This window comes from Puma concolor, chromosome C2, assembly GCF_028749965.1.
Source record: "Puma concolor isolate L17-30 chromosome C2, mPumCon1.1.hap2, whole genome shotgun sequence".
Classification (NCBI taxonomy): Eukaryota; Metazoa; Chordata; class Mammalia; order Carnivora; family Felidae; genus Puma; species Puma concolor.
This window is the reverse complement of record NC_141675.1, coordinates 157,909,102-157,930,222: the sequence shown is the minus strand read 5'-3', so window position 1 is coordinate 157,930,222 and position 21,121 is coordinate 157,909,102. Positions and strand designations below refer to the sequence as shown.

At 58.6% G+C, this 21,121-nt stretch overlaps 1 protein-coding gene across 2 annotated transcripts; it reads right to left on the bottom strand.

Annotated features, from left to right (window-relative positions):
* Nucleotides 1-1,460: 1,460 nt before the first annotated feature.
* On the bottom strand, nucleotides 1,461-20,007 carry RRP1 (ribosomal RNA processing 1). Of its 2 annotated transcripts, XM_086676089.1 has the most exons (14): nucleotides 19,786-20,005; nucleotides 18,614-18,696; nucleotides 17,501-17,558; nucleotides 15,944-16,029; nucleotides 14,169-14,230; nucleotides 11,786-11,915; nucleotides 11,633-11,697; nucleotides 11,282-11,448; nucleotides 8,550-8,629; nucleotides 7,847-7,944; nucleotides 7,643-7,662; nucleotides 6,616-6,729; nucleotides 2,559-6,081; nucleotides 1,461-2,304 (listed from the first exon to the last, which is right to left on the bottom strand). In XM_086676089.1, the coding sequence occupies exons 1-13, from the start codon at nucleotides 19,916-19,918 to the stop codon at nucleotides 5,843-5,845; spliced, it is 1,335 nt and encodes a 444-aa protein (XP_086532215.1). In that variant the 5' UTR covers nucleotides 19,919-20,005; the 3' UTR covers nucleotides 1,461-2,304; nucleotides 2,559-5,842. The 2 variants fall into 2 exon arrangements, with proteins under 2 accessions (XP_086532215.1, XP_086532216.1); XM_086676090.1 differs by lacking the exon at nucleotides 1,461-2,304 and having other exon boundaries at nucleotides 5,913-6,081; nucleotides 6,620-6,729; nucleotides 19,786-20,007.
* Nucleotides 20,008-21,121: the final 1,114 nt, after the last annotated feature.

Genomic DNA, 21,121 nt, shown 5'->3' with positions numbered 1-21,121 from the left:
AGATGAAGAGGGCAGACGGCTGGTAGGTAGGTGGAAGGGACAGGTCGGCAGGTAGGTAGGTAGCTCAGGAGGTGGACAGAGACGTAAGTGAGTATGTGCCTTTGCACGCGGTGCTCAAGCAGAGCCGTCTTCGGTGCAACCCCACAGCGGACAAGCCTGGCTGATCACCAGCTCAAAGCAAAAGAATCCATGGGAAAGGGACGTGCGGTGACACCGGACTGAAAAGGGAAGTCAAGATTCCCGGGCACAGCTGCTACGGGGAGACCAGGCACCGCCTGACACAGCTCCCTCCAGCCAAATCCGGTTTGGGAAAGAAAATCAGCCCAATTTACCAGCTGAGCGGCCCCTTTCAACAGGCTCCAAGCCCGCCCACTGCTGGGGTCAGCTGGTTGGCATGGCTTTTCACAGTAGAAAGGTCGTCTGGGGAGACGTCCCCATCTGAGACTTAACTGATCCTCACAGGCTTCGGGCTGGGACTTGGAGCCTCAGTCCTTCCCCCACACTGGCTGGCGGTGAGCAGCACATAGACCCCTCCCCCCCCCAGGACCCTCCTTTTTCTTCTACAGGGTACAGGCCACAGGATGGGACCTCCCCTGCATCCGCCCCTCCACCCCACTAAGTCCACAACCACCTGGAGTCTGGGTCCTCCATCTGAACCCTGCTGCCCATGTGGGGAACTTCTGGGCTGGGGATGAGGAGACTGTCCTTTGCTGCCAGGCCCTAGTGATTAAGAGGCTATTTTTATAAGGCAGTGTGTGTAAAGGCCGGACCTACCCAAGACATTGGCCAGAAGGCATCCCAACCTAGGGCTGCTGGCAGGACTGTCCCCAAATTCACCCCCTATCCCACTACCAACGGGACAGGTGCAAAACTGTCACGCCCCTGCTTGAACGTCCCTGGCTGGTCACGCCCCTGCTTGAACGTTCAGCACACAGGACCCCCTCACCTGCCCGCCCCTCACCCCCAACCAAACCCCTCCCTCGCAGCCCTGGTGTCTCTTTGCCCTGGGTGAAAGCTGCCCCCTGCTTTGCCACCCAACCCGCCGGTCCTCATTGCAAAAGCGAAGCAGCGGGCCTGACCCCTTGCTGGTTGTGGCTAAAACGGGAGTTCTGGGTCACGGTAGTGACCGATGAGCAGTTAACTCAGAGGCGGCCCCGGCTGACACGAGCCCTCCCCTCCGGTTGATTCAAGGCCAGGCCTGCCTTGCCAAGCAAGGCGAGGCAGGGACGAGACTTATCTCCGAGGTCGGTGAGCCAAGACCCCACGGCACAGGGGCAGCCCACGTGCCCCGGACCAAAGCTCCAGTCCCACCTACTTGTACTGCTGACACAGAGGAGGCAAAGGGTCCCGAGAGGCCCCTACCTGACCACCGACCCCCAGAGCTACTGTGTAAGCACCCAGGAGAGAATTCCTCAGGTCGCCTCAGACGCAAGCTGTATGTGTTCCAGACCTCTTAGTGGTTCGAGAAAACTATAAATTCATTTATTAGCCTTGTGAGCAACAACCCATCACCACCTCTTGGCGGGGGCTCCTGCTGGTCCAGAAGCCTCACACAGGCTTTCTCCAAGTTAAGAGGCCCCCACTATGGAGTTTCTTTGGGGGGATGGGTACAAATGTCCCATGCTGGCCCGTGGTGACGGAGGCACGCCCCTGCGGATACATGAAGAACCCCCGGACAGGACACTTTAAGCAGGAGAACTGAACGCCGCGTGAGGTACATCTCAGTGACGTGGTGGCAGAACGCAAGATGAAGGGACTCCAGTAGGCCCTCGTCCACACCAGCTCCTCCCGAGCCAGGCAGGGTTGTACCGTCAATCGAGTCAGTGCTCTGTGGAGAAGCGGCCAGTCCCAGGGCTGAGGATTCTTACTGTGACAAAGGTGAGGGGTGGTGGGGGCTCCTTACGGGGAGCAGAAGCCAGCCTGAAGTCTCCCACTGGCCCAAACGGGACATGCTATTAGAATAAGTGGCAGGAACAGATTACAACCCACAAGATAAAACAGGAAACCATGAGCCACCGACGTAAGTCAACCAGCGAGCAAATGAAGTTTGGCGAGAAGCTCCGTTTGGGGGCCGCGGAGGCCCTTGCCACACACACCGTTAGCAACCAAGGGAAGGGGCCACATTCACAAGCAGGTGCCTCCGCACCAGGGCAGGTGGAAGGAAAGCGGAGGCCCGGGCAGGACACGGGGAGAACGAGCATTGTTTCCGATTCCTGCCGAGAGGGGTGACCCGAGTCTAGACGCGAGGGACCACCAGTCACCCGCAGTGGGGACGATGTACAGAATCGCCAGCCTGAGGGGCGCCTGGGTGGCGCAGTCGGTTGAGCGTCCGACTTCGGCTCAGGTCACGATCTCATGGTCCGTGAGTTCGAGCCCCACATCGGGCTCTGGGCTGATGGCTCAGAGCCTGGAGCCTGTTTCCGATTCTGTGTCTCCCTCTCTCTCTGCCCCTCCCCCGTTCATGCTCTGTCTCTCTCTGTCCCAAAAATAAATAAATGTTGAAAAAAAAAAAATTAAAAAATTAAAAAATAAAAAAGAATCGCCAGCCTGAGATCCACCCGACATCCAGGTCCTGGATGGTACACAAGGGCGGAGGACCTAGTCTCGTTCAGAGGAAGCTGAAGAGAAACAAGAATCAGACGCGGGTGACTCCAGATGGGGTCTCGTGGCTGCAGAGGGCATCGCTGAACAGACCGGAGGCTTCGATGGCACAGAGGGGCCCATGCTAATTCTGACTCGATGACTGTGCTGTGGTTAAGAGAATGCTGGTTGCAGAAAATGCACCTAAAGTATTCCGGGTGATACGCATCAAGTCAGCACACAACTCTCAAGCGGTTTGGGTGAAAAACGCTCATCACGTTTGTGACTCCTCTGTAAATTTCAGGCTGCCTTGGAAAAAACAGCAATATAATCCCCAGCCCGGCCATGTTACCCCCATTTCACAGATAGGTCAGCGAAGGCTCAGAGTGACTGTCTCCTGCCCGACAGCACACAGGTGGACGGCTGAGCCAGTCAGGTCCAAGCGGGACCAGGCAGGGGCAGGGGTGAGACGGTCCGGAGTGCACCCCCGCACAGGGGCCAGGCGGGTTCTCTGCAGCCGCAAGGCACCCTCAAGGCCATCAGTCCGCTCTGATCAGCCGTGGCGCCAAGGGCACGCCACAGGCTCACAGGTCAAGCGGCACCAGGGAGCGCCCGCCTAAAGCTGCGCCCCGTCCAGAGGTGGGAACATCAGGAGGTGTGGCGACTGTGAGAAGCCCGGCGGGTCTTCACGCAGGTCAAGGAGTCACCTACCGCCCGGCCCAGCAATTCCGTCCCTGGGTACACACCGAGGAGCGAGAAGCGGGTCCCCGCAGAAGCTCGTGCGTGTCTACAGCGGCACTAATGGTCACAGGCGCCCCGCACACAAACGGTAAACGGAAATGCGGTGGAGGCATCCTCCACTTCGCTCTTACGAAACACCTAGGTCAGTACCAGTTCTTGCTAATCAGACTCAATCTGAAGACTTCTGCGTGTAGGGAAAAAAGACAAAAAGCGGGAAGAGCATCCAGCACTGGTTCCGCAGCGAGCTGTAACAGAGGCGGCGTGAACCCCAGCAGCAGGCAAGGCCCCGCCAACCTCCTTCCCGGGACCCGCGTCAGCCTCCAGCCGCCACAGCTCTGAGCGGTGTCCGTGAGCACCTGGGCTCGATCACGACTGATTTTGGGTCTCCATTAGCGAAGTAAGTCCCGGGGAGTAGAATCACAAGAGATTTGGGGTCTGGAAACGCCCAAAAAACTTTCCACGTAAATTAACGGTAACTGTTCTGCTTTATGCCGTTTTGGCTGAAGAAAGGTCTCACAGGAACACTGTGCTTTCGGACAGCAGGTGACACTTGGGCATCCACACGGTGGAACATTACTCGGCCACACAGGGAATGAAGTCCTGGCCCAGGCGAATTGGGACGACACGGATGCACACAGAAAACATCCGCACCAAAAAGCCGCACGCAGAAGACCCACACCGGATGATTCCATCTACATGGAAAGTCCAGAACACGCAGACAGAAAATGGGTGCGGGTTGGCCAGGGGCTGGGGTGGCGGTGGGGGCCGCGAGAGGGCCAGTTCAAGGACACTGGTTTCTTTGACAAAGGCTGGAATGCGGATGGTTACATAACTCTGACCCACGGAGCCCTACGCTTGATGGAGGTGACTTATAATGCCTGTGAGTTAAAGCTCAGTAAAGTGATTCTAGAAAAAGAATACACAAGTAATAAACACAACGTCCTCTTCTGGACACAGGCTCTCCTGGGGGCACTGGGTGGTGGTCACCTTCCGTTTCCTCTTGAGGTTGCCCTGTTTGGCCCAAGGAGAGCCCGTCCTGACAGGGAAGGGCGCTGGCAGATGCAGGAGCGACCGCAAGCCGCCCACAGCTGGCCAGCACGCCAACAGTCACATCGTCCACACGACGCGGTTGGTAAGGGAAGGACCACAGCGTGGTCGGAGAACCACCTGGAAACAGCACTGAGGAAGCCACAGATCCTCTTGTTTGAGGGCTACGATCTGGTCGGATTTTCGTTTCTTCACAAATTCCGCGTGTGGCTGTTTCCTTACCTTTTGACCAAAGAAATTTCGGCCGAGACAACAGAGCACAGGCCGTCCCCGCCACACACACAAAACGGCACCAACGGCTGGGGAAGAAACAAGGCCTCCGCAACGTCCGCCTGGCCCCTGCCTGGGCCCGAGCTCTGGGTGGGATGTGCTGCTTTTCCAAGTCACTTTGCACAGCAGGAACCGTGCCCTCCAGGGTCCAGGGGCCCGCCCCGTCGGCCCCTGGCTCTGCCCACCCAGCTGAACTGACTGAATGGGGCCACCGGGGGCCACCGGCCCTCGTGTGCAGCAGGCTTGAGGAACCGGGGTTCAGTGAGAGACCGTGCGGTCCCCTTGCTGGGCTCACCCACACACCTCAGCTCAGCAGTGACCCGGCGGGCCGACCCAGATGGTGCCCACCTGTCACCCACGCAGCCCCGAGCCCGGAGGCCACCAGGGACCCACGTGGCACTGACTCACACCTACGGTCCTCCTAATCCGCATTCTTGGGCCAGGGGCTTCTCACGGCACCCTGGTTCTGGTCAGGGTCCCGGTCACGTTCCGGCAACACACGACTGCCTCAGACCCTCCAGGATGAGCAGCAGGGCCGACGCTGAATTTAAAGGTGCTGAAGGGAGACGGGGGCACCACGGGTCCACCCACAAGTCAGGGCTGAGGGATGAGCAGAGCCAACCTCCCTGCCTCGGACACACCAACCAAGCAGTAGTCGGCTCTGTGTCAGCCCGGCTGCTGACTGTCAGCTCCAAACACAAGTTTACGAAGAGGTCGTCCAGAAAACCACAATTAACGCTCGGTGTCCTCTCCCAAATTTCGAGACGTGTGTGAACTCTTTCTCCACAAAATGGGTACGAGATACAAACACTACTGGGAACAAGCACCTAGCAGTTTTCCCCACTGGAACTCTTCCCGCACGAATGCACCAGAAGCGGGACTCTGCTGGAAAGACCTGCACAGCATTTTATTCATGGACGCCCCGGGGTGTGGCGGGTCACTGGCCCAGGGAGAGGGTCTGCAGGCCACTTTCACGTCTCGGGGGTTCCCGACCAAGGTCAGCACGGCACCAGCACTTTCGGGCCTGGGGCACGGCCACCGAGCAAGGGGCCCGACCCTCTGCCGACACAGCAGGTCAGGAGCTGCTGCCATCGGGACACGGTCTTAGGAGCGGGGCCCTGCGGCCCCGATCCCCCGCTCGCCTCAGCACGAGACGGAGGGGCCACAGCGAAGGGCCTCCCCGCACGTGCGGGGCCTGCCGGGGTCACTTCCCGCTCCGTGGCGGCCGCCGCCTCCTCATCCGCAGGTCCTGGCAATCGGTCACCTTCGCTCTGGCCCCCACCCGAGGCCGCCGCCGCCGCCGCCTCTTCCGAGCCCCTCTCCCAGCAGGGCCCCCGGGCTGCTCCTGGGGCCCGGTGCGCTCAGCCCCCGAGCCCTGCCGCCTCGCCATCCTCTCAGCTCCGGAGCTCAGGTCTGGACACGAGTCCTCCTCGCCGCCTTTCCCTACAACAGCAAGGCCACGTGAACAAGGCGCCGGGGCCTGGTTGCCTCGCTTCCACCCGGACCAAAGACGCTGCGGCCTCCGGGGCCTCCACACAAAGGGAGCCCACACAGAAGCACCGACGGGCTCAGGAGCGTCCCAGCAGCGTGGAGGTCAAGTGCCACAGCCATCGGGCACCCGCGAGGCTATTTATGGTGGCTCCCGGCCGGGCAGGAGGACCGGAAGCAGACCTCCAGGAAAGCCAGCTGACAGACTCAGGAGAGAGGAGGCGGCCACAAACATGCGACCCGAGGGGTGAGGAGGCCCGGAACGCAGGATGGGGCAGACTGGGTCCGGCGTCCAGCCTAGCACCGCTGCACGAGCTGGGCCACTGACTGCAGCAAGGGCCCGGGCACAAGCCAACACGGGGGGAGGTGGCCTGGGCACGGGCAGAAGCAGTGGCGACCCAGGACACCCCTCAAAGGGTAGATGCCAGGACCTGAGACGGTTAGCACCGTGGGTGAACACCAAGGTTAGCACCAAGGCACGAATCCTACCTGCCTTGTTCTGTAACGCAGATTTGGGCAAACGCTTCTTCGTCTTCCTCTCTCGCCTGTCTTCCTGCAGGTTCCTGCAGGCTTTTTCCGGAACGTCATCCTCAGGGAAGAGCCCTAGGGACCAAGGCAGGTGATCAGGAGGCAAAAGGCAGGTTGTGATGCTGTCGGTGCGCGTTCAGGACTGCAAACCACCATGCAGGGTCCACCTCCAGGCGCCGCGAGTGGGAAGACTGTGTTCATGCCCCCACAGCCACGACCGGCTCGAAGCCGCACCAGCAGGAAGTGGGGGGGGGGGGGGGGCGGCGGTTCCTGCAGCACTGATGGTGGGTCGTGACCCATTCCCTAAAAACCTCATGCTGATAGGGAGCCAAGATCGCCCTCCGGGCCAATGGCGATGTTCTCTATGCTGACGGGGACAGCGCCTGTGACACCCAGACGTACGCAACACGCACGCACGTACGTGCATGAATTTTACCTAAAAATACCACACTTCAGCTCACGGTGCGCACAAAGTAGTTGGGGCTACGGTGGGACGGAGGAAGAGGGAGACATGTGACACAGCAGGGACAGTAAATACTGATGGCAGAACTGGACACCCTCCCGACGTCGCTCTGCGTTTAAAAGTTCTCACAGAGAAACGGGGGTCATGCCCGTCTCCAGTCATAAGCCAAGAAAACACCTTTCAGAAGAAGCCTCATTACCACAGCCCCCTCAGCCACGCATTGAGAAGTGCTACCGTCTGCCACACAGCGTGCCAGCAGCAGGGCAGGCCTGAGAACTCACTAGAAATGCAGGTTCTCGGGCCGCCGTGCCTGGGGGGCCAGCAGAGCGTCACAAGCCCCCGGGGCTCTAGCACACGTGCAGGGCTGACAGCCACAGCATTGGGCTAGGGCGAGCGCAGAACCCCTCGGGCCCCCTCTTCCCCAGACAGAGCCCCGCCTCCGCAGACCAGTCAAGCCGTGAGGGTGACCACGCGAGCTAGTGCACGCCCAGGAGAAAGGCCGGGGTCCCGGCGCGAGATGCTCACCTTCAGCGAGGTCCTGCAACCTGCAAGGAAAGACAGGCACTCAGCACGGCCACAGCCGCTGCCCGAGGGCAGAGGCCGCGCCCGTCTCTGCACCAGGCCGCCCGTGATGAAGCCCCCCACCAGTGCTCTGAGGTCGGGACGGAGGGAAGGCACCAGGCCAAAGGAGCGAGGGCAACGCCAAGGACAGAGCGAAGGGCAACTTACTTCCGGATCACTTTGTAGAGGCGCTTCCTGTTCTGAGAAGGGGTGTCCTGTTGACTGGCCGCCGCGAACAGTCTGCTGGCCACAGCCTCATAGTCAAACTGTTGCCCAAAAAGAGACACCAGTCACCTCCCAGCTGCTCTGGGAGCGGAAACCGAGCAGAGAGAGCACGCAGACCACATGCAGACTCTCCGATGGGGTCACAAGGACAGGTCCTGATGACGTCCTCCCGAGTCCCCTCCGCTAACACCACGTACAAGGCATGAGGCAGTGAGCAGGACCCCAGCGCTGCTGACAATGTAAAGGGCCCACCCAGGCCAGCCTCTCTGTGACACCCCCCCCCCCCCCGCACCCCGGGCAGCCACATCAAGATGAGCAGAAAACACTCGTTCAACTCTGACAGATGCTACTTAGGCCATACACCTAATTCCTACTCCTTTAACAAGTAGTCAACGTTTGAAAAGTCAGTAGGAAGTGTACGTTTCCAATGGGCCTGAAGTCACAGGTCCTGTTTGCCGGGTTCTGACCCCGAGCGCAACACAAAAGGTGACCCATCGGCAGTGCTATCTCATGGGTCTAGTGCTCCAAGAGGCGAACAGGGAGCACACCGCTTGCAAGGACTCCGTGACTCGGCACGTGAGGGGCTGGAGCGCCCGCCTTCCTGGCGAGCAGAGGCGGAGCCAGGCCCCGATCACAGGCCACCCACCTGGAGGACGGGGCCCATGCTGTCCTCGCCATCTCCTGCTGGCTCCTCGCTCGTGTCAGGTGCGGCCCCATGGAGAGAGCCTAGAACAAAAGGGCCCCCGTGAACAGGTGCACACACCCAGCGTGCAGAGGACCCCAACACCAACACCTGGGAACCTGGAGCCCCGTGCACCAGGGCCCAAGACCTGGGCAGAGGTAGGTGCAGGCTGGGGTGGGGGTTCACACCGAGGGGTAAGGTGCCACTGCAGGCCTGGAAGTGAAAGCAACGTCCCAAAGGCGGCGGGGCCTGAGCAGCCCTTAGAGCGAAACTAAGAATCACGAGCGGGCGTCTTGCATAGCCAACGTAGCGTCAGAAGTTCCAGAGACAAAGAAGAGGGGTGCTAGATGCCACCGCGGGAGAGCCCCGGATCAAGGGGCCGCAGAGAGAGTGTTCAGATCGCTCGGGGCTGTGATGTCACGGCCTACCTACAGCATGGTTCTGGACAACAGGCAGGCAGGCAGGACAGAGAAGGGGGACGGCAGGGCCACAGGCAGGCTCGGGGGGCCCTCCAGGAGACTACTAAACCTGCCTGTGTTGGGGCGACTCGGCTACAGAGGAAAAGGATGGGCAAGATAACACAAGATGGCCGGATAAAACGCTGGGGGCACAAACACAGCCACCAGGAGAGCTCCACTGGGGGCGTGAAGAGCTGGCAGGGGGCGGATGTTAACCCTTGAATCTACGCGGTCAAATGAGCTTCCATAAGGGCTCTAGAACCACTCACTGGGGAAGGACAGGCTCTTCAACAGACGGTGCTGGGAAAACGGGACATCCATGTGCAAGGGAACGAAGCTAGGTCCTGACCTAGCACCATAAACAAAAATCAGCTGGAAGTAGGTGAAAGACCCACGTGTAAGAAGCCAAACAGCGTAACTCTGAGAAGTAAATAAAGCAAGGCCCTCACGAGACTGGACGCAGCGAGGACTTCTCAGGTGTGGCCCAGAAGACACAGGGAACAGGGCAATTGAACTTTGTGAGGATGAAAACTTCCGTGCATCCAAAGCCGCTACCCAGAGGGCAGCGCGCAGAGGGAGAAGATATCTGCGGATCACAAACCCGACAAGGCGTGAGTGTCCAAAACACACAGGGAGCCCGTAACACTCAGCGGCACAGGGCACCCTCCCCTGCCCAAAACAAAGGACTAGGGCAGACCCATCTCCGGGAAGACGCACAGACGGCCACCAAGTGCCTAAGGGTGTTCACATCCCTGATCATCAGGGACACACAGACCAAAACCACAGCGAGACACCCCCTCACACCCACGGGGATGCTCCCGCCAGCAAAACAGGACATGGGGCCCCTCGTGCGCTGTTGGCAGGAATGCAAGACGGTGCAGCTGCTGTGGAAACAGCATGGAGGGGGTCCCCCCAAAATTTTAAAAACAATGATGTATGATCCCACAATCCCACTTCAGGGCATTTGCCCCCACGAACTGAAAGCAGGGACTCCGAGCTATCCCTGTTCACCCATGTTCACTGCAGACTCCTTCACAGTAGCTACAATGTGCACGCAACCCAAGGGTCCCTCGATGGGTGACTGGACACCCATAACGTGGTCTATGCACGGTGGTGCACTATTCAACCTTAAGAGAAAGAAAAGAAACTGACATGTGCTCGAGGACGTGACGCTGAGTGAAATCAGCCGGCCACAAAAGGACAAATCCCGTGGGACGCACTTATATGAGGCCCAGAGCAGTCAGCGTCACAGAGACAGAGAATGGATGGTGGGCGCCATTGGCTGGGGAGGGCGCCATTGGCTGGGGAGGGAGCCATTGAGGGGAGGGGGTCAGTGTTTAACGGGGACAGAGTTTCAGTATGGAAAAATGGAAAGTTCCAGAAAGATGGTGGGGACAGCCGCACAACAGTGTGAACACGCTTACCACCACCGAACTGAACACTTAACGATGGTTAATGTAGCAAGCTTCACGTAACACATATTTTCGCACAAAAAGAGTCAGAGGCAGGCAGAGTCCTAAAGCTGGCGGCAGACGCACGCCTACAGCCACAGGCCACAACCGAGGCCACAGGCCACCTGAGATCAACTGACGTCCCACAAGGACCCACATGAGCATCGAGGCAGTGAACAGACCCCAAAGCCCTTCCCCGGGACATCCCCCGTGGCAGGTTTCCCCGTGGTACGCTCCATCCACTCACTCACCCACCCACCCCGGCTCGTGGGCACCTCGTCTCTGCCAAGTGACGCTCCCAGCACTGGGGACGCAGCTGTGATCAACAACACTCGCCGTCCTGGGGGAGCCCACGTCCGGTGGGGAGAAAGGGCCACAAATGACAAACGTCATTTATCTAAGTGACTTATCCCAGAAAATGAGATGTGTTGTGGGGAAACCCAGTGAGCGAGCCAAGGCAGGGGCTGGGAGGCTGTTTAAACAGGGTGGTCTGGGTGGGCCCAGTGATGGAGGGTTGGGACCAGAGAGGAAGGGTGAGCGGGGAGGAACCGTAAGTCAGAAAGGAGCCAGGGAGTCAGGATCGCATCCTGGGAAAGGGAGGCTGGAGAGGAAAAACACACGTGCTTGTTTCTGGAAGTCAACCCGGCTGCTGGGCCACAGATAAAAGCTGGGGGTAAGCTCAGGAACAAGGGGACCAGGCCAGAGGCGAATGCGGGAACCCCAGCAGGCACCGAAGCTTGCCGGGCCAGGACGGGTGCCGGCACACCAGATGCGCTGTGTCCCTCACCTCTCCGTGGCTCCTTGGACGGCACGTCCTCCTCCCGCTCGTCCTCCGACGTCCCCTCCTCCTCCTCTGGTGCCTCCAACTCATTCATAAGGTCCTCGATGGCAAACGGGGCCTGCTCCACAATCGTTTCAAAGACGCCCCGAGTGATGTTATGCAAGACCAGGGAGCTGAGGGGCAGCCGCACAGGAGCAGGCCAGTTAGGTCGCGCCCATCCATCCAGCCCCGCCCACGGCAGCCACCCTCCAGTGGCCCTGTCATGCACCCGGACAGGACTCAGCCTCTCTTCCCGGAGGTGGGCATCCGGGGAATTCAGTGAGAAAGAACCGGCCAGAGGAAGCCCCTGCCACTTACTCCTTAGTCTGAGCGGCGATCGTGCAGAAGGGCTCGATGAACTTGAGGTTCTGGTCCGCCGTCAGCTACGAGGAGAGACAGGCGTGGCCTGAGGCCCTCGTGCCTGAGCACAGGTGAGGGGCTCGGCCACCACCCTCGGCCCGCCGCCCTCACCTCCGCGGCGCCCACTTTGCTCAGCTCCTCCAGGAAGATCTCAAGGAAGTGGCTCTTGACCCCGCTGGGGGCCTGGCTGTCAGGGTGCAGGATCTCTGTCGTCAGCAGCTCCAGCAGCCGTTCCGCCTGCCTGAGGAGGGAGACGGGCAGGTACAGCAGGCGGCCACAGCCAGCCACGAGCCAGTGAGGTCCCTCTACCTGAAGCGGAACTCTGACGGGGCACGGTGACAGGCAAGCGCCCATCCTCCCAACGTGCCGCTTTCCGTCGGTGCCGACCTGGTGACCCGGGCGGGTCTGTTCCAGCACAAAGGACTCGTCATTACAGACGTGGGACCACTGTCGGCACCAGCGCACGTGGCAAGACAATCTCAGCTACGAGGGCCTTCCCTTCCATCACCATGCCGGGGGCCTGGAGTGACAAGAGGCCGCACCACCACGTCTCGCATGGCTCCGTCCTCGCGGGGAAGGAACGCCAGGACAGGGCAAAGAAAGGAGGGGAGGCCAGCGAGGGGGAAGAGCCGCTTCCCCGGTTCCACTGCATGGAGTACGTGGCCCGGGCAGACCACGTCTGCCCTCCCCTAGCATGCTGGTTTCAGTGGTCTGAGGCCTGGGGCTCCAAGGTCAGAGAGCCCTGGCGACCAGCCTTCGATGGTCCCGATACATCGAGGTGCGGAGTGACGTAGCGTTCCCTTCACCTGAACTGTAAAACGCGCCTTCTTTAACGAGCTCCGCGGCTGAAGTGGACGCTTGGCCGCACGGGGACTCGCTGGCTAGGAAAGGATGCTGTCTGCGGCTCAGCCCCGGGACCCCTCCTCCCAGGCCAGTGCCAGTAACGAACGTTGCCAGGCAACCGGCGCCATCCGGCTGTGCGAGAACGGGGACAGGCTGCAAGGACAGCCGGGGCGGACAGCACTGGTGACCCCGGGCCGATGGGAGGCTACCAGCTTGTTCAAGAGGACCTCTGCATTCAATTCCCCACAACGAGGCTGGAACTACTCTCGCAACGATAAACCGAAGAGTTAACAGAAGTAAGACGTCCCTTTAACATGCCCCTCTGCTCAGGCACCAGCCACCTACGGGGACTGAAATCCTGAGTCCCGTCTGGTGGGCGCCTGACCCCGGGCACCCCCCCCACCCCGGAAGTAAAGGATGAAAATCACTCAAAAGCAGAGGCACCCTTGCCCTAAACATGAAGTCACTCATAATCAGGGAACTACGGTCCACTCCTGCTGATCCACGTTTATTTGGGAAAACGCAGGCCAGAGGCAAGGACGTCCCCTTACTCTCCAGAAGATGCACCGCCTGGGCTGGGACACATGCCTGGTGTAGCAGCTAGGCCAGTGGCACTGGTTTTAGGATCCGCATGCTTGAAATGAGCACTTTAGCATGCATACGATTCTTAATCACGAAACCACTCACAATATGTTGTTTCTGACCCTCCCCGCTCCCCAGACCTTGCAGCAGAACACGGGACACAGGGGGCGTCTTCGATGCATCATCAGTGAAATAAAAAAGCGCTCTGCAAACGTGGTGTTTGCTCCACGCCCCTCTGTGCCCCGCACACAGAACACCGCAGAACCTTAAAGGTCGTTACCTGTTGCTGTTCAGCATCTTAAATGTGTTCTGAGTTCCTATACAGGGAAGTGTCACTCTCACGATGAGAAAAAAGTGTAAAGAAACAGTTTTAATTTTAAAAGCTTTAAAATGGCAGCTCAGAAACCCATCTGGAGCCGCAGACCTCGGCCTGCCTCCTGAAGGTGTAGACAGTGGTGCCATACCTGGGAGGCACGGCCGAGGTGGCCTTGCCAGGCGTGGTCCCGGGGGGCCCAGGAGGGTGGAGGAGGGCTGGGGCTCGGCACAGCCCCCCAGCCCGGAGGCTGGGGGAGCCCAAGGCCGGCCACAGACCGAGGGGGCCTCTTAATGTGGGGGACGCGGACTTCCCCTATCACAAGCACCACTGTCAAAAGTGACAAGTCTGAATGAGTCAAAAATTTTTGTGACTGGAAGCAAATACCACTGATAACAGAGCCAACTATGCCACCCCGTATGAAAACAAAACAAAAAACAAAAACAACCACCTTGGCTGTGCGTTAACTATATTGAGAAATGACACTACGTTATTTACGATGAGAGAACTCAATTGGGATTCAGAGTAAGAACTCACCATCGAGGCTGAAAACGTTCACTTCTGAGAACACAAGAACCAACTATGATGTTACAAATGCCTTCCTATGAAGCACCACTGGGTCACCCTTTAACGGGAAGACTGACGTCTCTTTATGACAGAGAGCTAAAGAAGAGGCACGTGACCCAACCCCCAGGGAAGGAACGTGGGCTCGCCCGTGAGAAGCACAGCGGCTCAGGATGCACCATGAGTACCAACCTTTCTTCCCACCCCTGCATCTTCAGGGCCTTCAAGGACTCGTTCAGGACCATCCGCATGAGCTGTGGCATGAACAGAGACCCCCGTTAGTGGGAGCAAGGCCCCGGCTTCCCAGAATCCCCTCCACCCTGGTCGTCTCTGTGGCCCAGAGCGCACAGCAGGCCCCCCAGAGCTGCTGGTGGACAGGACACCAAGCTTCAGGACCCTGAGTACAGAGGATACGCCGCTGCCCCCAGGCTGGGATGCTCCCACCTTCCAAGAGCACCCGGAATTCCAGCTCACAGTGGACACATCCGGGGGCACCGGCAGCACCATCAACAAAAGCCAAACGGAAGTGTCCTCGTTTCAGGGGTGGGAGCAGGGAACCAAGCGTGGGTCCCCCCTGGGGAGGCAGAGCGCTTTGGGAAAACCAGGTCTGAAACGGAGAACGGCCCCTCTGGGCCCCCCGAGGGCTACTGTCCCGACAGAATGGAAGCGTTCGCTCGCTCTCTCGCCTTCACATCAGGTCCCGGCTCCCCGCCACAACTCCCCGCTTCCCGCTGCAACAGCCTTTCCACCCGGTTTCCCCACCGTCCAGAGGCCGAGCAGCACGCCCGCAGAGGGGTCCGGCAGTGGTAAAGGGACAGAGGGTGCACAGGGCACAGCTGGCAGCCAGAAGACCCGTGCCTAGGAACACGGGGTCTCATGTGACATCACTCCTGGGGCCGGCGGCGCCACCAAGAGGGCTGGCCTCTACAGGGGGCTGTGCTGCTGGGCACGCTCACACGGGCCCCCACCAAGCAACAGAAGCCATCCTTCCAAGGTCGCGGCAACTGCATCTCAGGGAACGGGGAGCTGACTTACACAGAAGCTCCTCTGTCTTGTAAACCTGCATCTTGTGCACGTGCACAGCTCGGGCCCTGGCCCCACCCCGACTGCCCTAGCGTCCACCCTCCTTCCTACTTGGGCTCCGGGCCTTGCCCGCTAGCTGGTCCTCACCCTGACATCTGAGATACACAGTGTCCACGCAGCCCTGGGCCAAGTCTGAGCTGGCAGCCGATCCCGAGTAACTACAGCCCCACGGGGCCGTCCTCAGTGAGGCCCAGCCAATGCCCTACTGGGTTCCCACTGGGTCCCCTGCTCTCAGACGGCAACACTGCCCCAAGTCCCAGCGGATACCACTGTAGTAACGAGACAGTTCAAATGGGGAGGGGAGTGGACGGCAAGACCCTGAGTGCGTAAAACTCCACTTGTCCTGCATTTCTGAGAGCAAACAAGTAACCGAAGTTCGCAGGAATGCAGCACAGAAAAGAAAAAGGGGATTCTGCACCCAACTGTCACATGAATCGTCCTCACGCAGAGGAAAACATCACAGGCTGGAGCCCACCGTGGACCCGAGGTCTGTGTCTCGGGCACGAACCCGACGGAGGCTTGCTGGCTCGCAGGTCCACGGCCTCTCCAGCAGGGATGCGATGGCTGCACCACTGACTCTCCCCAGACAGGTGACTCTGACACCCCTGCCTGAGACCGAAGCCCGTGCATTACGTTCTGAACCGTCTGCACGCTCACCGACCCTGAGATGGGGCAGACGCTGTGGAATCGCGGGCTCGTGCTCCCCTCGAGGCCCGCTGGACTCACGGGTCACAGTCCTCAGGGCCACCGCGCTGCCCAGGCAGGGCAGGAAAGGCTCAGAGGCCACATCTCTCGGTGCCGTGCCCCCAGCTCTCCCCCACCTGCCCTCATGCCCACCGCCGCCGGCACGGCGGGGCCCAGAGAAGAACGCAGAGCCTCCTCACCATGTAGAACTTATCCAGGCGCAGTCTGTCAATGCCCGTCCACTCGCGGTTCATGGTTTGCCAGAATGTTTGAAGGAACAGGTGCTCTGAAGGAGAAAGGCCAGAAGAGAATCACAGGGGAACACGGATGCTGCTTTGCAAAGTGGGGTGAGAGAATGTGGAGAAACCCGATCAGGACGCCACGCGCAACCAACCGCTGGGGTCCTTGCCCCAGGCCGCGGAGCTCAGAAGCGGTGTTAGGAAGCGGGCCTAGAAATGGGACCAGAAGGGACCTCAGAAAGCAAGCGCCCAGCTACAACCTCAAACCGCAGCCACGTTCTCTGAAGAACAGGCACAGAAAGCTGGCAAAGCCGGCAGCAGAGAAGCGGCTCCAGCCAGTCCCCCCGCCCCCTCCCCGACACCCACGCCCGGCCCCCACATTCCCTAACCCGCTCAGGCACAGAACCCCACCAATGGCGGGAAGTCACACACAGTGCTACGAGCTGTGTCCCCCAAATTCACGTCGAACCCTAACCCCAGGACCTCGGAATAACTTTATCTGAAGATCGGGTCTTTAAAGAGGGAACGAAGGTAAAATGAGGCGAGCGATGGGGGCCCTAAGCCAATCTGACTTGAAGAGATCAGGACACAGACACACAGAGGGACGAGCAGGTGAGGACACGGGGAGAGGACGGTGTCTGCACGCCCAGGAGCAAGGCCTCCGGGAACCAGCCCTGCCCACGCCTTGACCCTGGGACACACGTGGGGCCTCCCTGATCTCCTGGGACAAGTTTCTCCAACAGCAAAGGTTGGTCAGGCGCTTCAATAACAGACAAGCCCCAGTCCAACTCGTACAACTATCACTAGGCGAGTCTTTCTACTTGGCCTTCTGCAGGCTCTCAGAGAGAACAAGTGAGAAAACACAGACCTCCGCTGTCTGCTCAGATGTAGTTACCTCGACTACCTGTGCACCCCTAACTGCAACTACTCCACCCACGTAAGTGTAACTGAACTAAACCCGCCCGGTCCTCACCAGCAACGGCCACACTATCCACAGGGTGACACCGGACCACCCTGGCTGTGGCCACCCGAACACCGTGGGGAGGTCAACACTGCCGGTGCCCGGCCCGAACGCCAGAGCCACATTCATCTGGACCAGGGTCTAGACATCAAGATTTGTAAAGAGGCTCCAGTGATCACAGCAGGCAGGCAGCAGGGTTGAGAACGACGCATCTTGGGCAGGACAAAAACAGAAGCGCTGGGGAAACACTGAGGGAACACCCCAACTATCAGGTGACTCAGCCAAGCAATTTGGCAACCCTGCACTAGGTCTCCATTTCTAGGTCTCCGTTTTTATTTTAAAACGTAAGATACCGGCCCTTTAGACTCCAGCTGGGTCCACGGTGGATAAACAGGTTAATACCGTCGGACACCTAGAGCAGGGTTTTGCAGTTAAGCACCAGCAGATGCCAGGCAGAACGGGACCTCCCTCTTCTCTAGGTCTCAGGACGCAAGCCTCCCACGTCCGGTAGCCAACGCTCAGCCGTTCTGCCCTTACCCCAGGGCAGCGATACTCACGTGCCTCTGTGGTCTGAAAAGCATGGATGAGCTGGGAAATGGTCCTCCCTAGTTCCTCCTGCGTGGTAAACAGTAAAAACCGCTCTCAGACCCTGAAGAAACGTGGTCTCACAACAAGAAGCATCAGCAGAGAGGGACGCCTGGGTGGCTCAGTAGGTTAAACATCCGACTTCGGCTCAGGTCACGATCTCGCGGTTCGTGAGTTCAAGCCCCACGTCAGGCTCTGTGCTGACAGCTCGGAGCCTAGAGCCTGCTTCCGATTCTGTGTCTCCCTCTCTCTCTCTGCCCCTCCCCCATTCATGTTCTGTCTCAAAAATAAACAAACGCTGAAAAAATTTTAATATAAAAGGATGTTTTTTACAATATTGGGTTTTTTGTCTACTCACTTATTATTTTTCAATTTACATCCAAGTCAGTTAGCATATAATGCAACAATGGTTTCAGGAGTAGCTTCCTTAATGCCCCTCACCCATTTAGCCCGTCCCCCCTCCCACAGCCCCCCCAGTAACCCTGTTTGTTCTCTGTATTTAAGAGTCTCTTCTGTTTTGTCCCCCTCCCTGTTGTTTTTATATTATTTTTGTTTCCCTTCCTTTATGTTCACCTGTTTTGTCCCTTAAAGTCCTCATACGAGTCAAGTTATACGTTTGTCTTTCTCTGACTGATTTCACTTAGCATAACACCCTCCAGGTCCATCCACGTAGTCGCAAATGGCAAGGTTTCATTCTTTTTGATGGCCGAGTAATACTCCATCGTATCTATATACCACATCTCCTTTATCCGTTCATCCCTCGGTGGACACTTGGGCTCTTTCCATACTCTGGCTGTTGTCGACAGCGCTGCCATAAACATGGGGGTGCCTGTGCCCCTTTGAAACAGCACACCTGTATCCCGTGGATGAATGCCTAGTCGTGCAATTGCTGGGTCGTAGGGTAGTTCCATTTTTCATTTAAAAAAACCAAAAAACACAGTTTTTTGGTTTTTTAGCAAAAAACAAAAAATCCAGCATCGAAGCTGTGAAAGTGCGCCCACTGTCTGAGGCCACCTTAAATGCCCATCTGTCCTCCCACTGGCACGGCTACTCCGGCTTCTCCCGCTACCGCCTCATACGCTCACCTGGAGGAGGGCCTTGTCCTGCATCCACATGCAGTAAAACAGTCCTTTCCAAACCTTCAGCAGCTCGTCATGAGTGAAACCACCTGCACCAGAAACAGCAACACTCGAGGTGAACCAAGATTTTAGTGCCGGGAACGAAGCCAGAGAAACGCAACTGCCCGAATCACATCAAACCCTCTCACTGTAAAGGTGCCCGGCCCTCTCCTCCAGCGCCGTCCCCTCAACTCAGAACCCGCTGGGACTGGGCCTAGTCTCCCAGGTAACAGCCATTTCATTCATCCAATAAACAGGAATCTACAAGTATCCATATTCCATTTCTGGACTCTCAACACTGCATGCGTCTGTCATAACGCATTCAGCTCTACACTTGGGATTTGTGCATCTTGGTGTTAAGCTTCAAATTTTAAATGAAAAAGTTAATTCATTCAAACTAGTAAGGGAGCTACAGAAAAGCGCTTGAAATATTTACAGGGGTCCGAAAAATGTGCCCGGCACTCCGTTCCTGAAGCAATGGTTCTCAGACTTTAGCACTAGGAATGGAATCACTCGGAAGGTTTCTGACTCCTTAGGGCTGGAATGGGACTCAATAATTTGCATTTCTAACACGTGCCCGGGTGACGCGGAAGCTGCTGATAGGGGCCACACTTTCAGAACCAGCGTTAGAGAGATCAGTTCACAAGAAGCACGTTCCCCGCCCCGGCGGAGGCCACGCTACACCGAACTCACACCACAACCCAGTGACTACACAAAGAGAAAACTACCAACGGCAACAAATGCCGCCCTGAGGGAAAAATACCGAGTGCCCGAACACCGGGTAGCAGAGATATCAGGACACACGGTCTGATGACGGCGCCGGTTCCCAGGGGGAGGGAGGTCTGAGCTGGGAAAAGGAGGTAAGGGCTTGGGGGGGGGGGGTGTCCACGAAGAGGGACACGTGGTCACCACCACCACCTGGAGGAGCCGCAAGGGGCCGGAGAGGGGAGGGGCGCAGGGCGAGAGCTCGCCGGGCAGGGCAGGGGGGCCTGCAGCACACGGAGGCCGCGCCGGCCCGGCCACGTGGAGGTCCCGCGTGGTTCGGAGGTCCCACCCGGCCCCGCGCCTCCGGCCGCCCCGCGACCCCCGCCGCGGGCCCACCCCCGCAGGGCGCCCACGCCCCGCCAGCCCACGCCAACCTGCGGCCCGCTGAGTCCTGGCGACGATGTATTTCCGGAGCCTCTTCACCGCCCGGTCCCGGGTCACCTGCTCGTTCCCGGCCAGGCGCTGGGCCAGCTGGATCTCCGGGGGGAGCGGCACGCGCGGGCCCATGGCGAACGCCCCGGACCCTCGGGCGCCAACGACCACTTCGCTTCGCCGGGGCGCGCGCGCGCGTGACGTCACAGGACCGCGCCGGCCTCTCTGGGGCGTGCGCGTGACGTCATCGGCCCCGCCCGTCTCTCTCGGCGCGCGTGAGTGACGCCTCCCGGCCGCGCGGGCCTCCCTCGGGGTGTGAGCTCCCGCCGCCTAGCGGCGGCTCCGGGATGCCGCTTCGCTGGTTCTGCGGGTGGCCGTTGCCCCTGGACACTCGGGGTTAAAAAGAGACCATTATGGGGCGCCTGGGTGGCTTGGTCGGGTCAGTGTCAGGAGTCTTCATCTAGGCTCAGGTCGTGATCTCACCGTGGGTGAGGTCGAGCCCTGCGTGGGGCGCGCCATGCTGGCAGTGCGGAGTCGGCTTGCAGTTCTCTGCCTTTCTCTCTCTCTCTCTCTCTCTCTCTCTCTCTCTCTCTCTCTCTCTCTCTCTCCCTGCCCCTCCCCTGCTTGTGCGCGCGTGGGCTGTGTCCCTCTCTAAATAAATAAATAACTTTAAAAAAAAAAAAAAGAGGAAGAGGTCGTTAAGCGTGTGCCAGCCTTTGGGGGGGGGGGCTGTAGTTCACCCTGTAAGGGTTAAATTGTAGTGTAGGGCTAACGCTTAGCTTGAAAAATAACAGCGTTGTGTTGACACTGAAGGTTAAGAGATAACAGCCTTGCTTTGCTCTTGTAAACTAGCTTCATACTCTTGTAAATTAGGCTTCACCAATTAAGGAAACAAAAGTTCAAAGAAAAGAGCGTCAGAGGCAGGGTCAAGGAGATCCACTGGTTGCAACTTAGAGGCAGAAAGTCTAAAATAAACACCTCATTAGGCAACTGTTTCTAACTCATCTGGCAACTGTTTCTGACTCATCTGGAAACTTTCTTTGTTCTGTTCCCAGGTGATGATAAAACGATGTGATCGGTTATAAAAACTCTGTACCCCGGCTGTTCGGGGCTGCACTCTTATCAAGCGTGTTGGTCCCGATCGGTCGGCCTTGCCTCTCATTGTAATAAACTTTGTTGTGACTGTCACTGGTGCCCGTAGCATTCTGTTTCAGGAGTCGTGTGGATGCATCAACCCCGCCAGTGGGCGAAGGATGCCAGAGAGCAAGCACAGGAGTGGTCAAATTGGAGGCAGACCCCCGTGAAGCCCCCCATGAACGGTTGGTGCAGGCGAAGGTC

What these genes read in the sequence shown, in the direction of transcription:
- RRP1 (XM_086676089.1), bottom strand. Translation starts at nt 19,918, where the DNA reads ATGGGCCCGCGCGTGCCGCTCCCCCCGGAGATCCAGCTGGCCCAGCGC. An exon ending in GCCTGGATAAGTTCTACATG is followed by an intron (nt 14,231 to 15,943) that starts GTGAGGAGGCTC and finishes TTCATGCCACAG; the next exon opens with CTCATGCGGATGGTCCTGAA. An exon ending in GCAAAGTGGGCGCCGCGGAG is followed by an intron (nt 11,698 to 11,785) that starts GTGAGGGCGGCG and finishes CTCTCCTCGTAG; the next exon opens with CTGACGGCGGACCAGAACCT.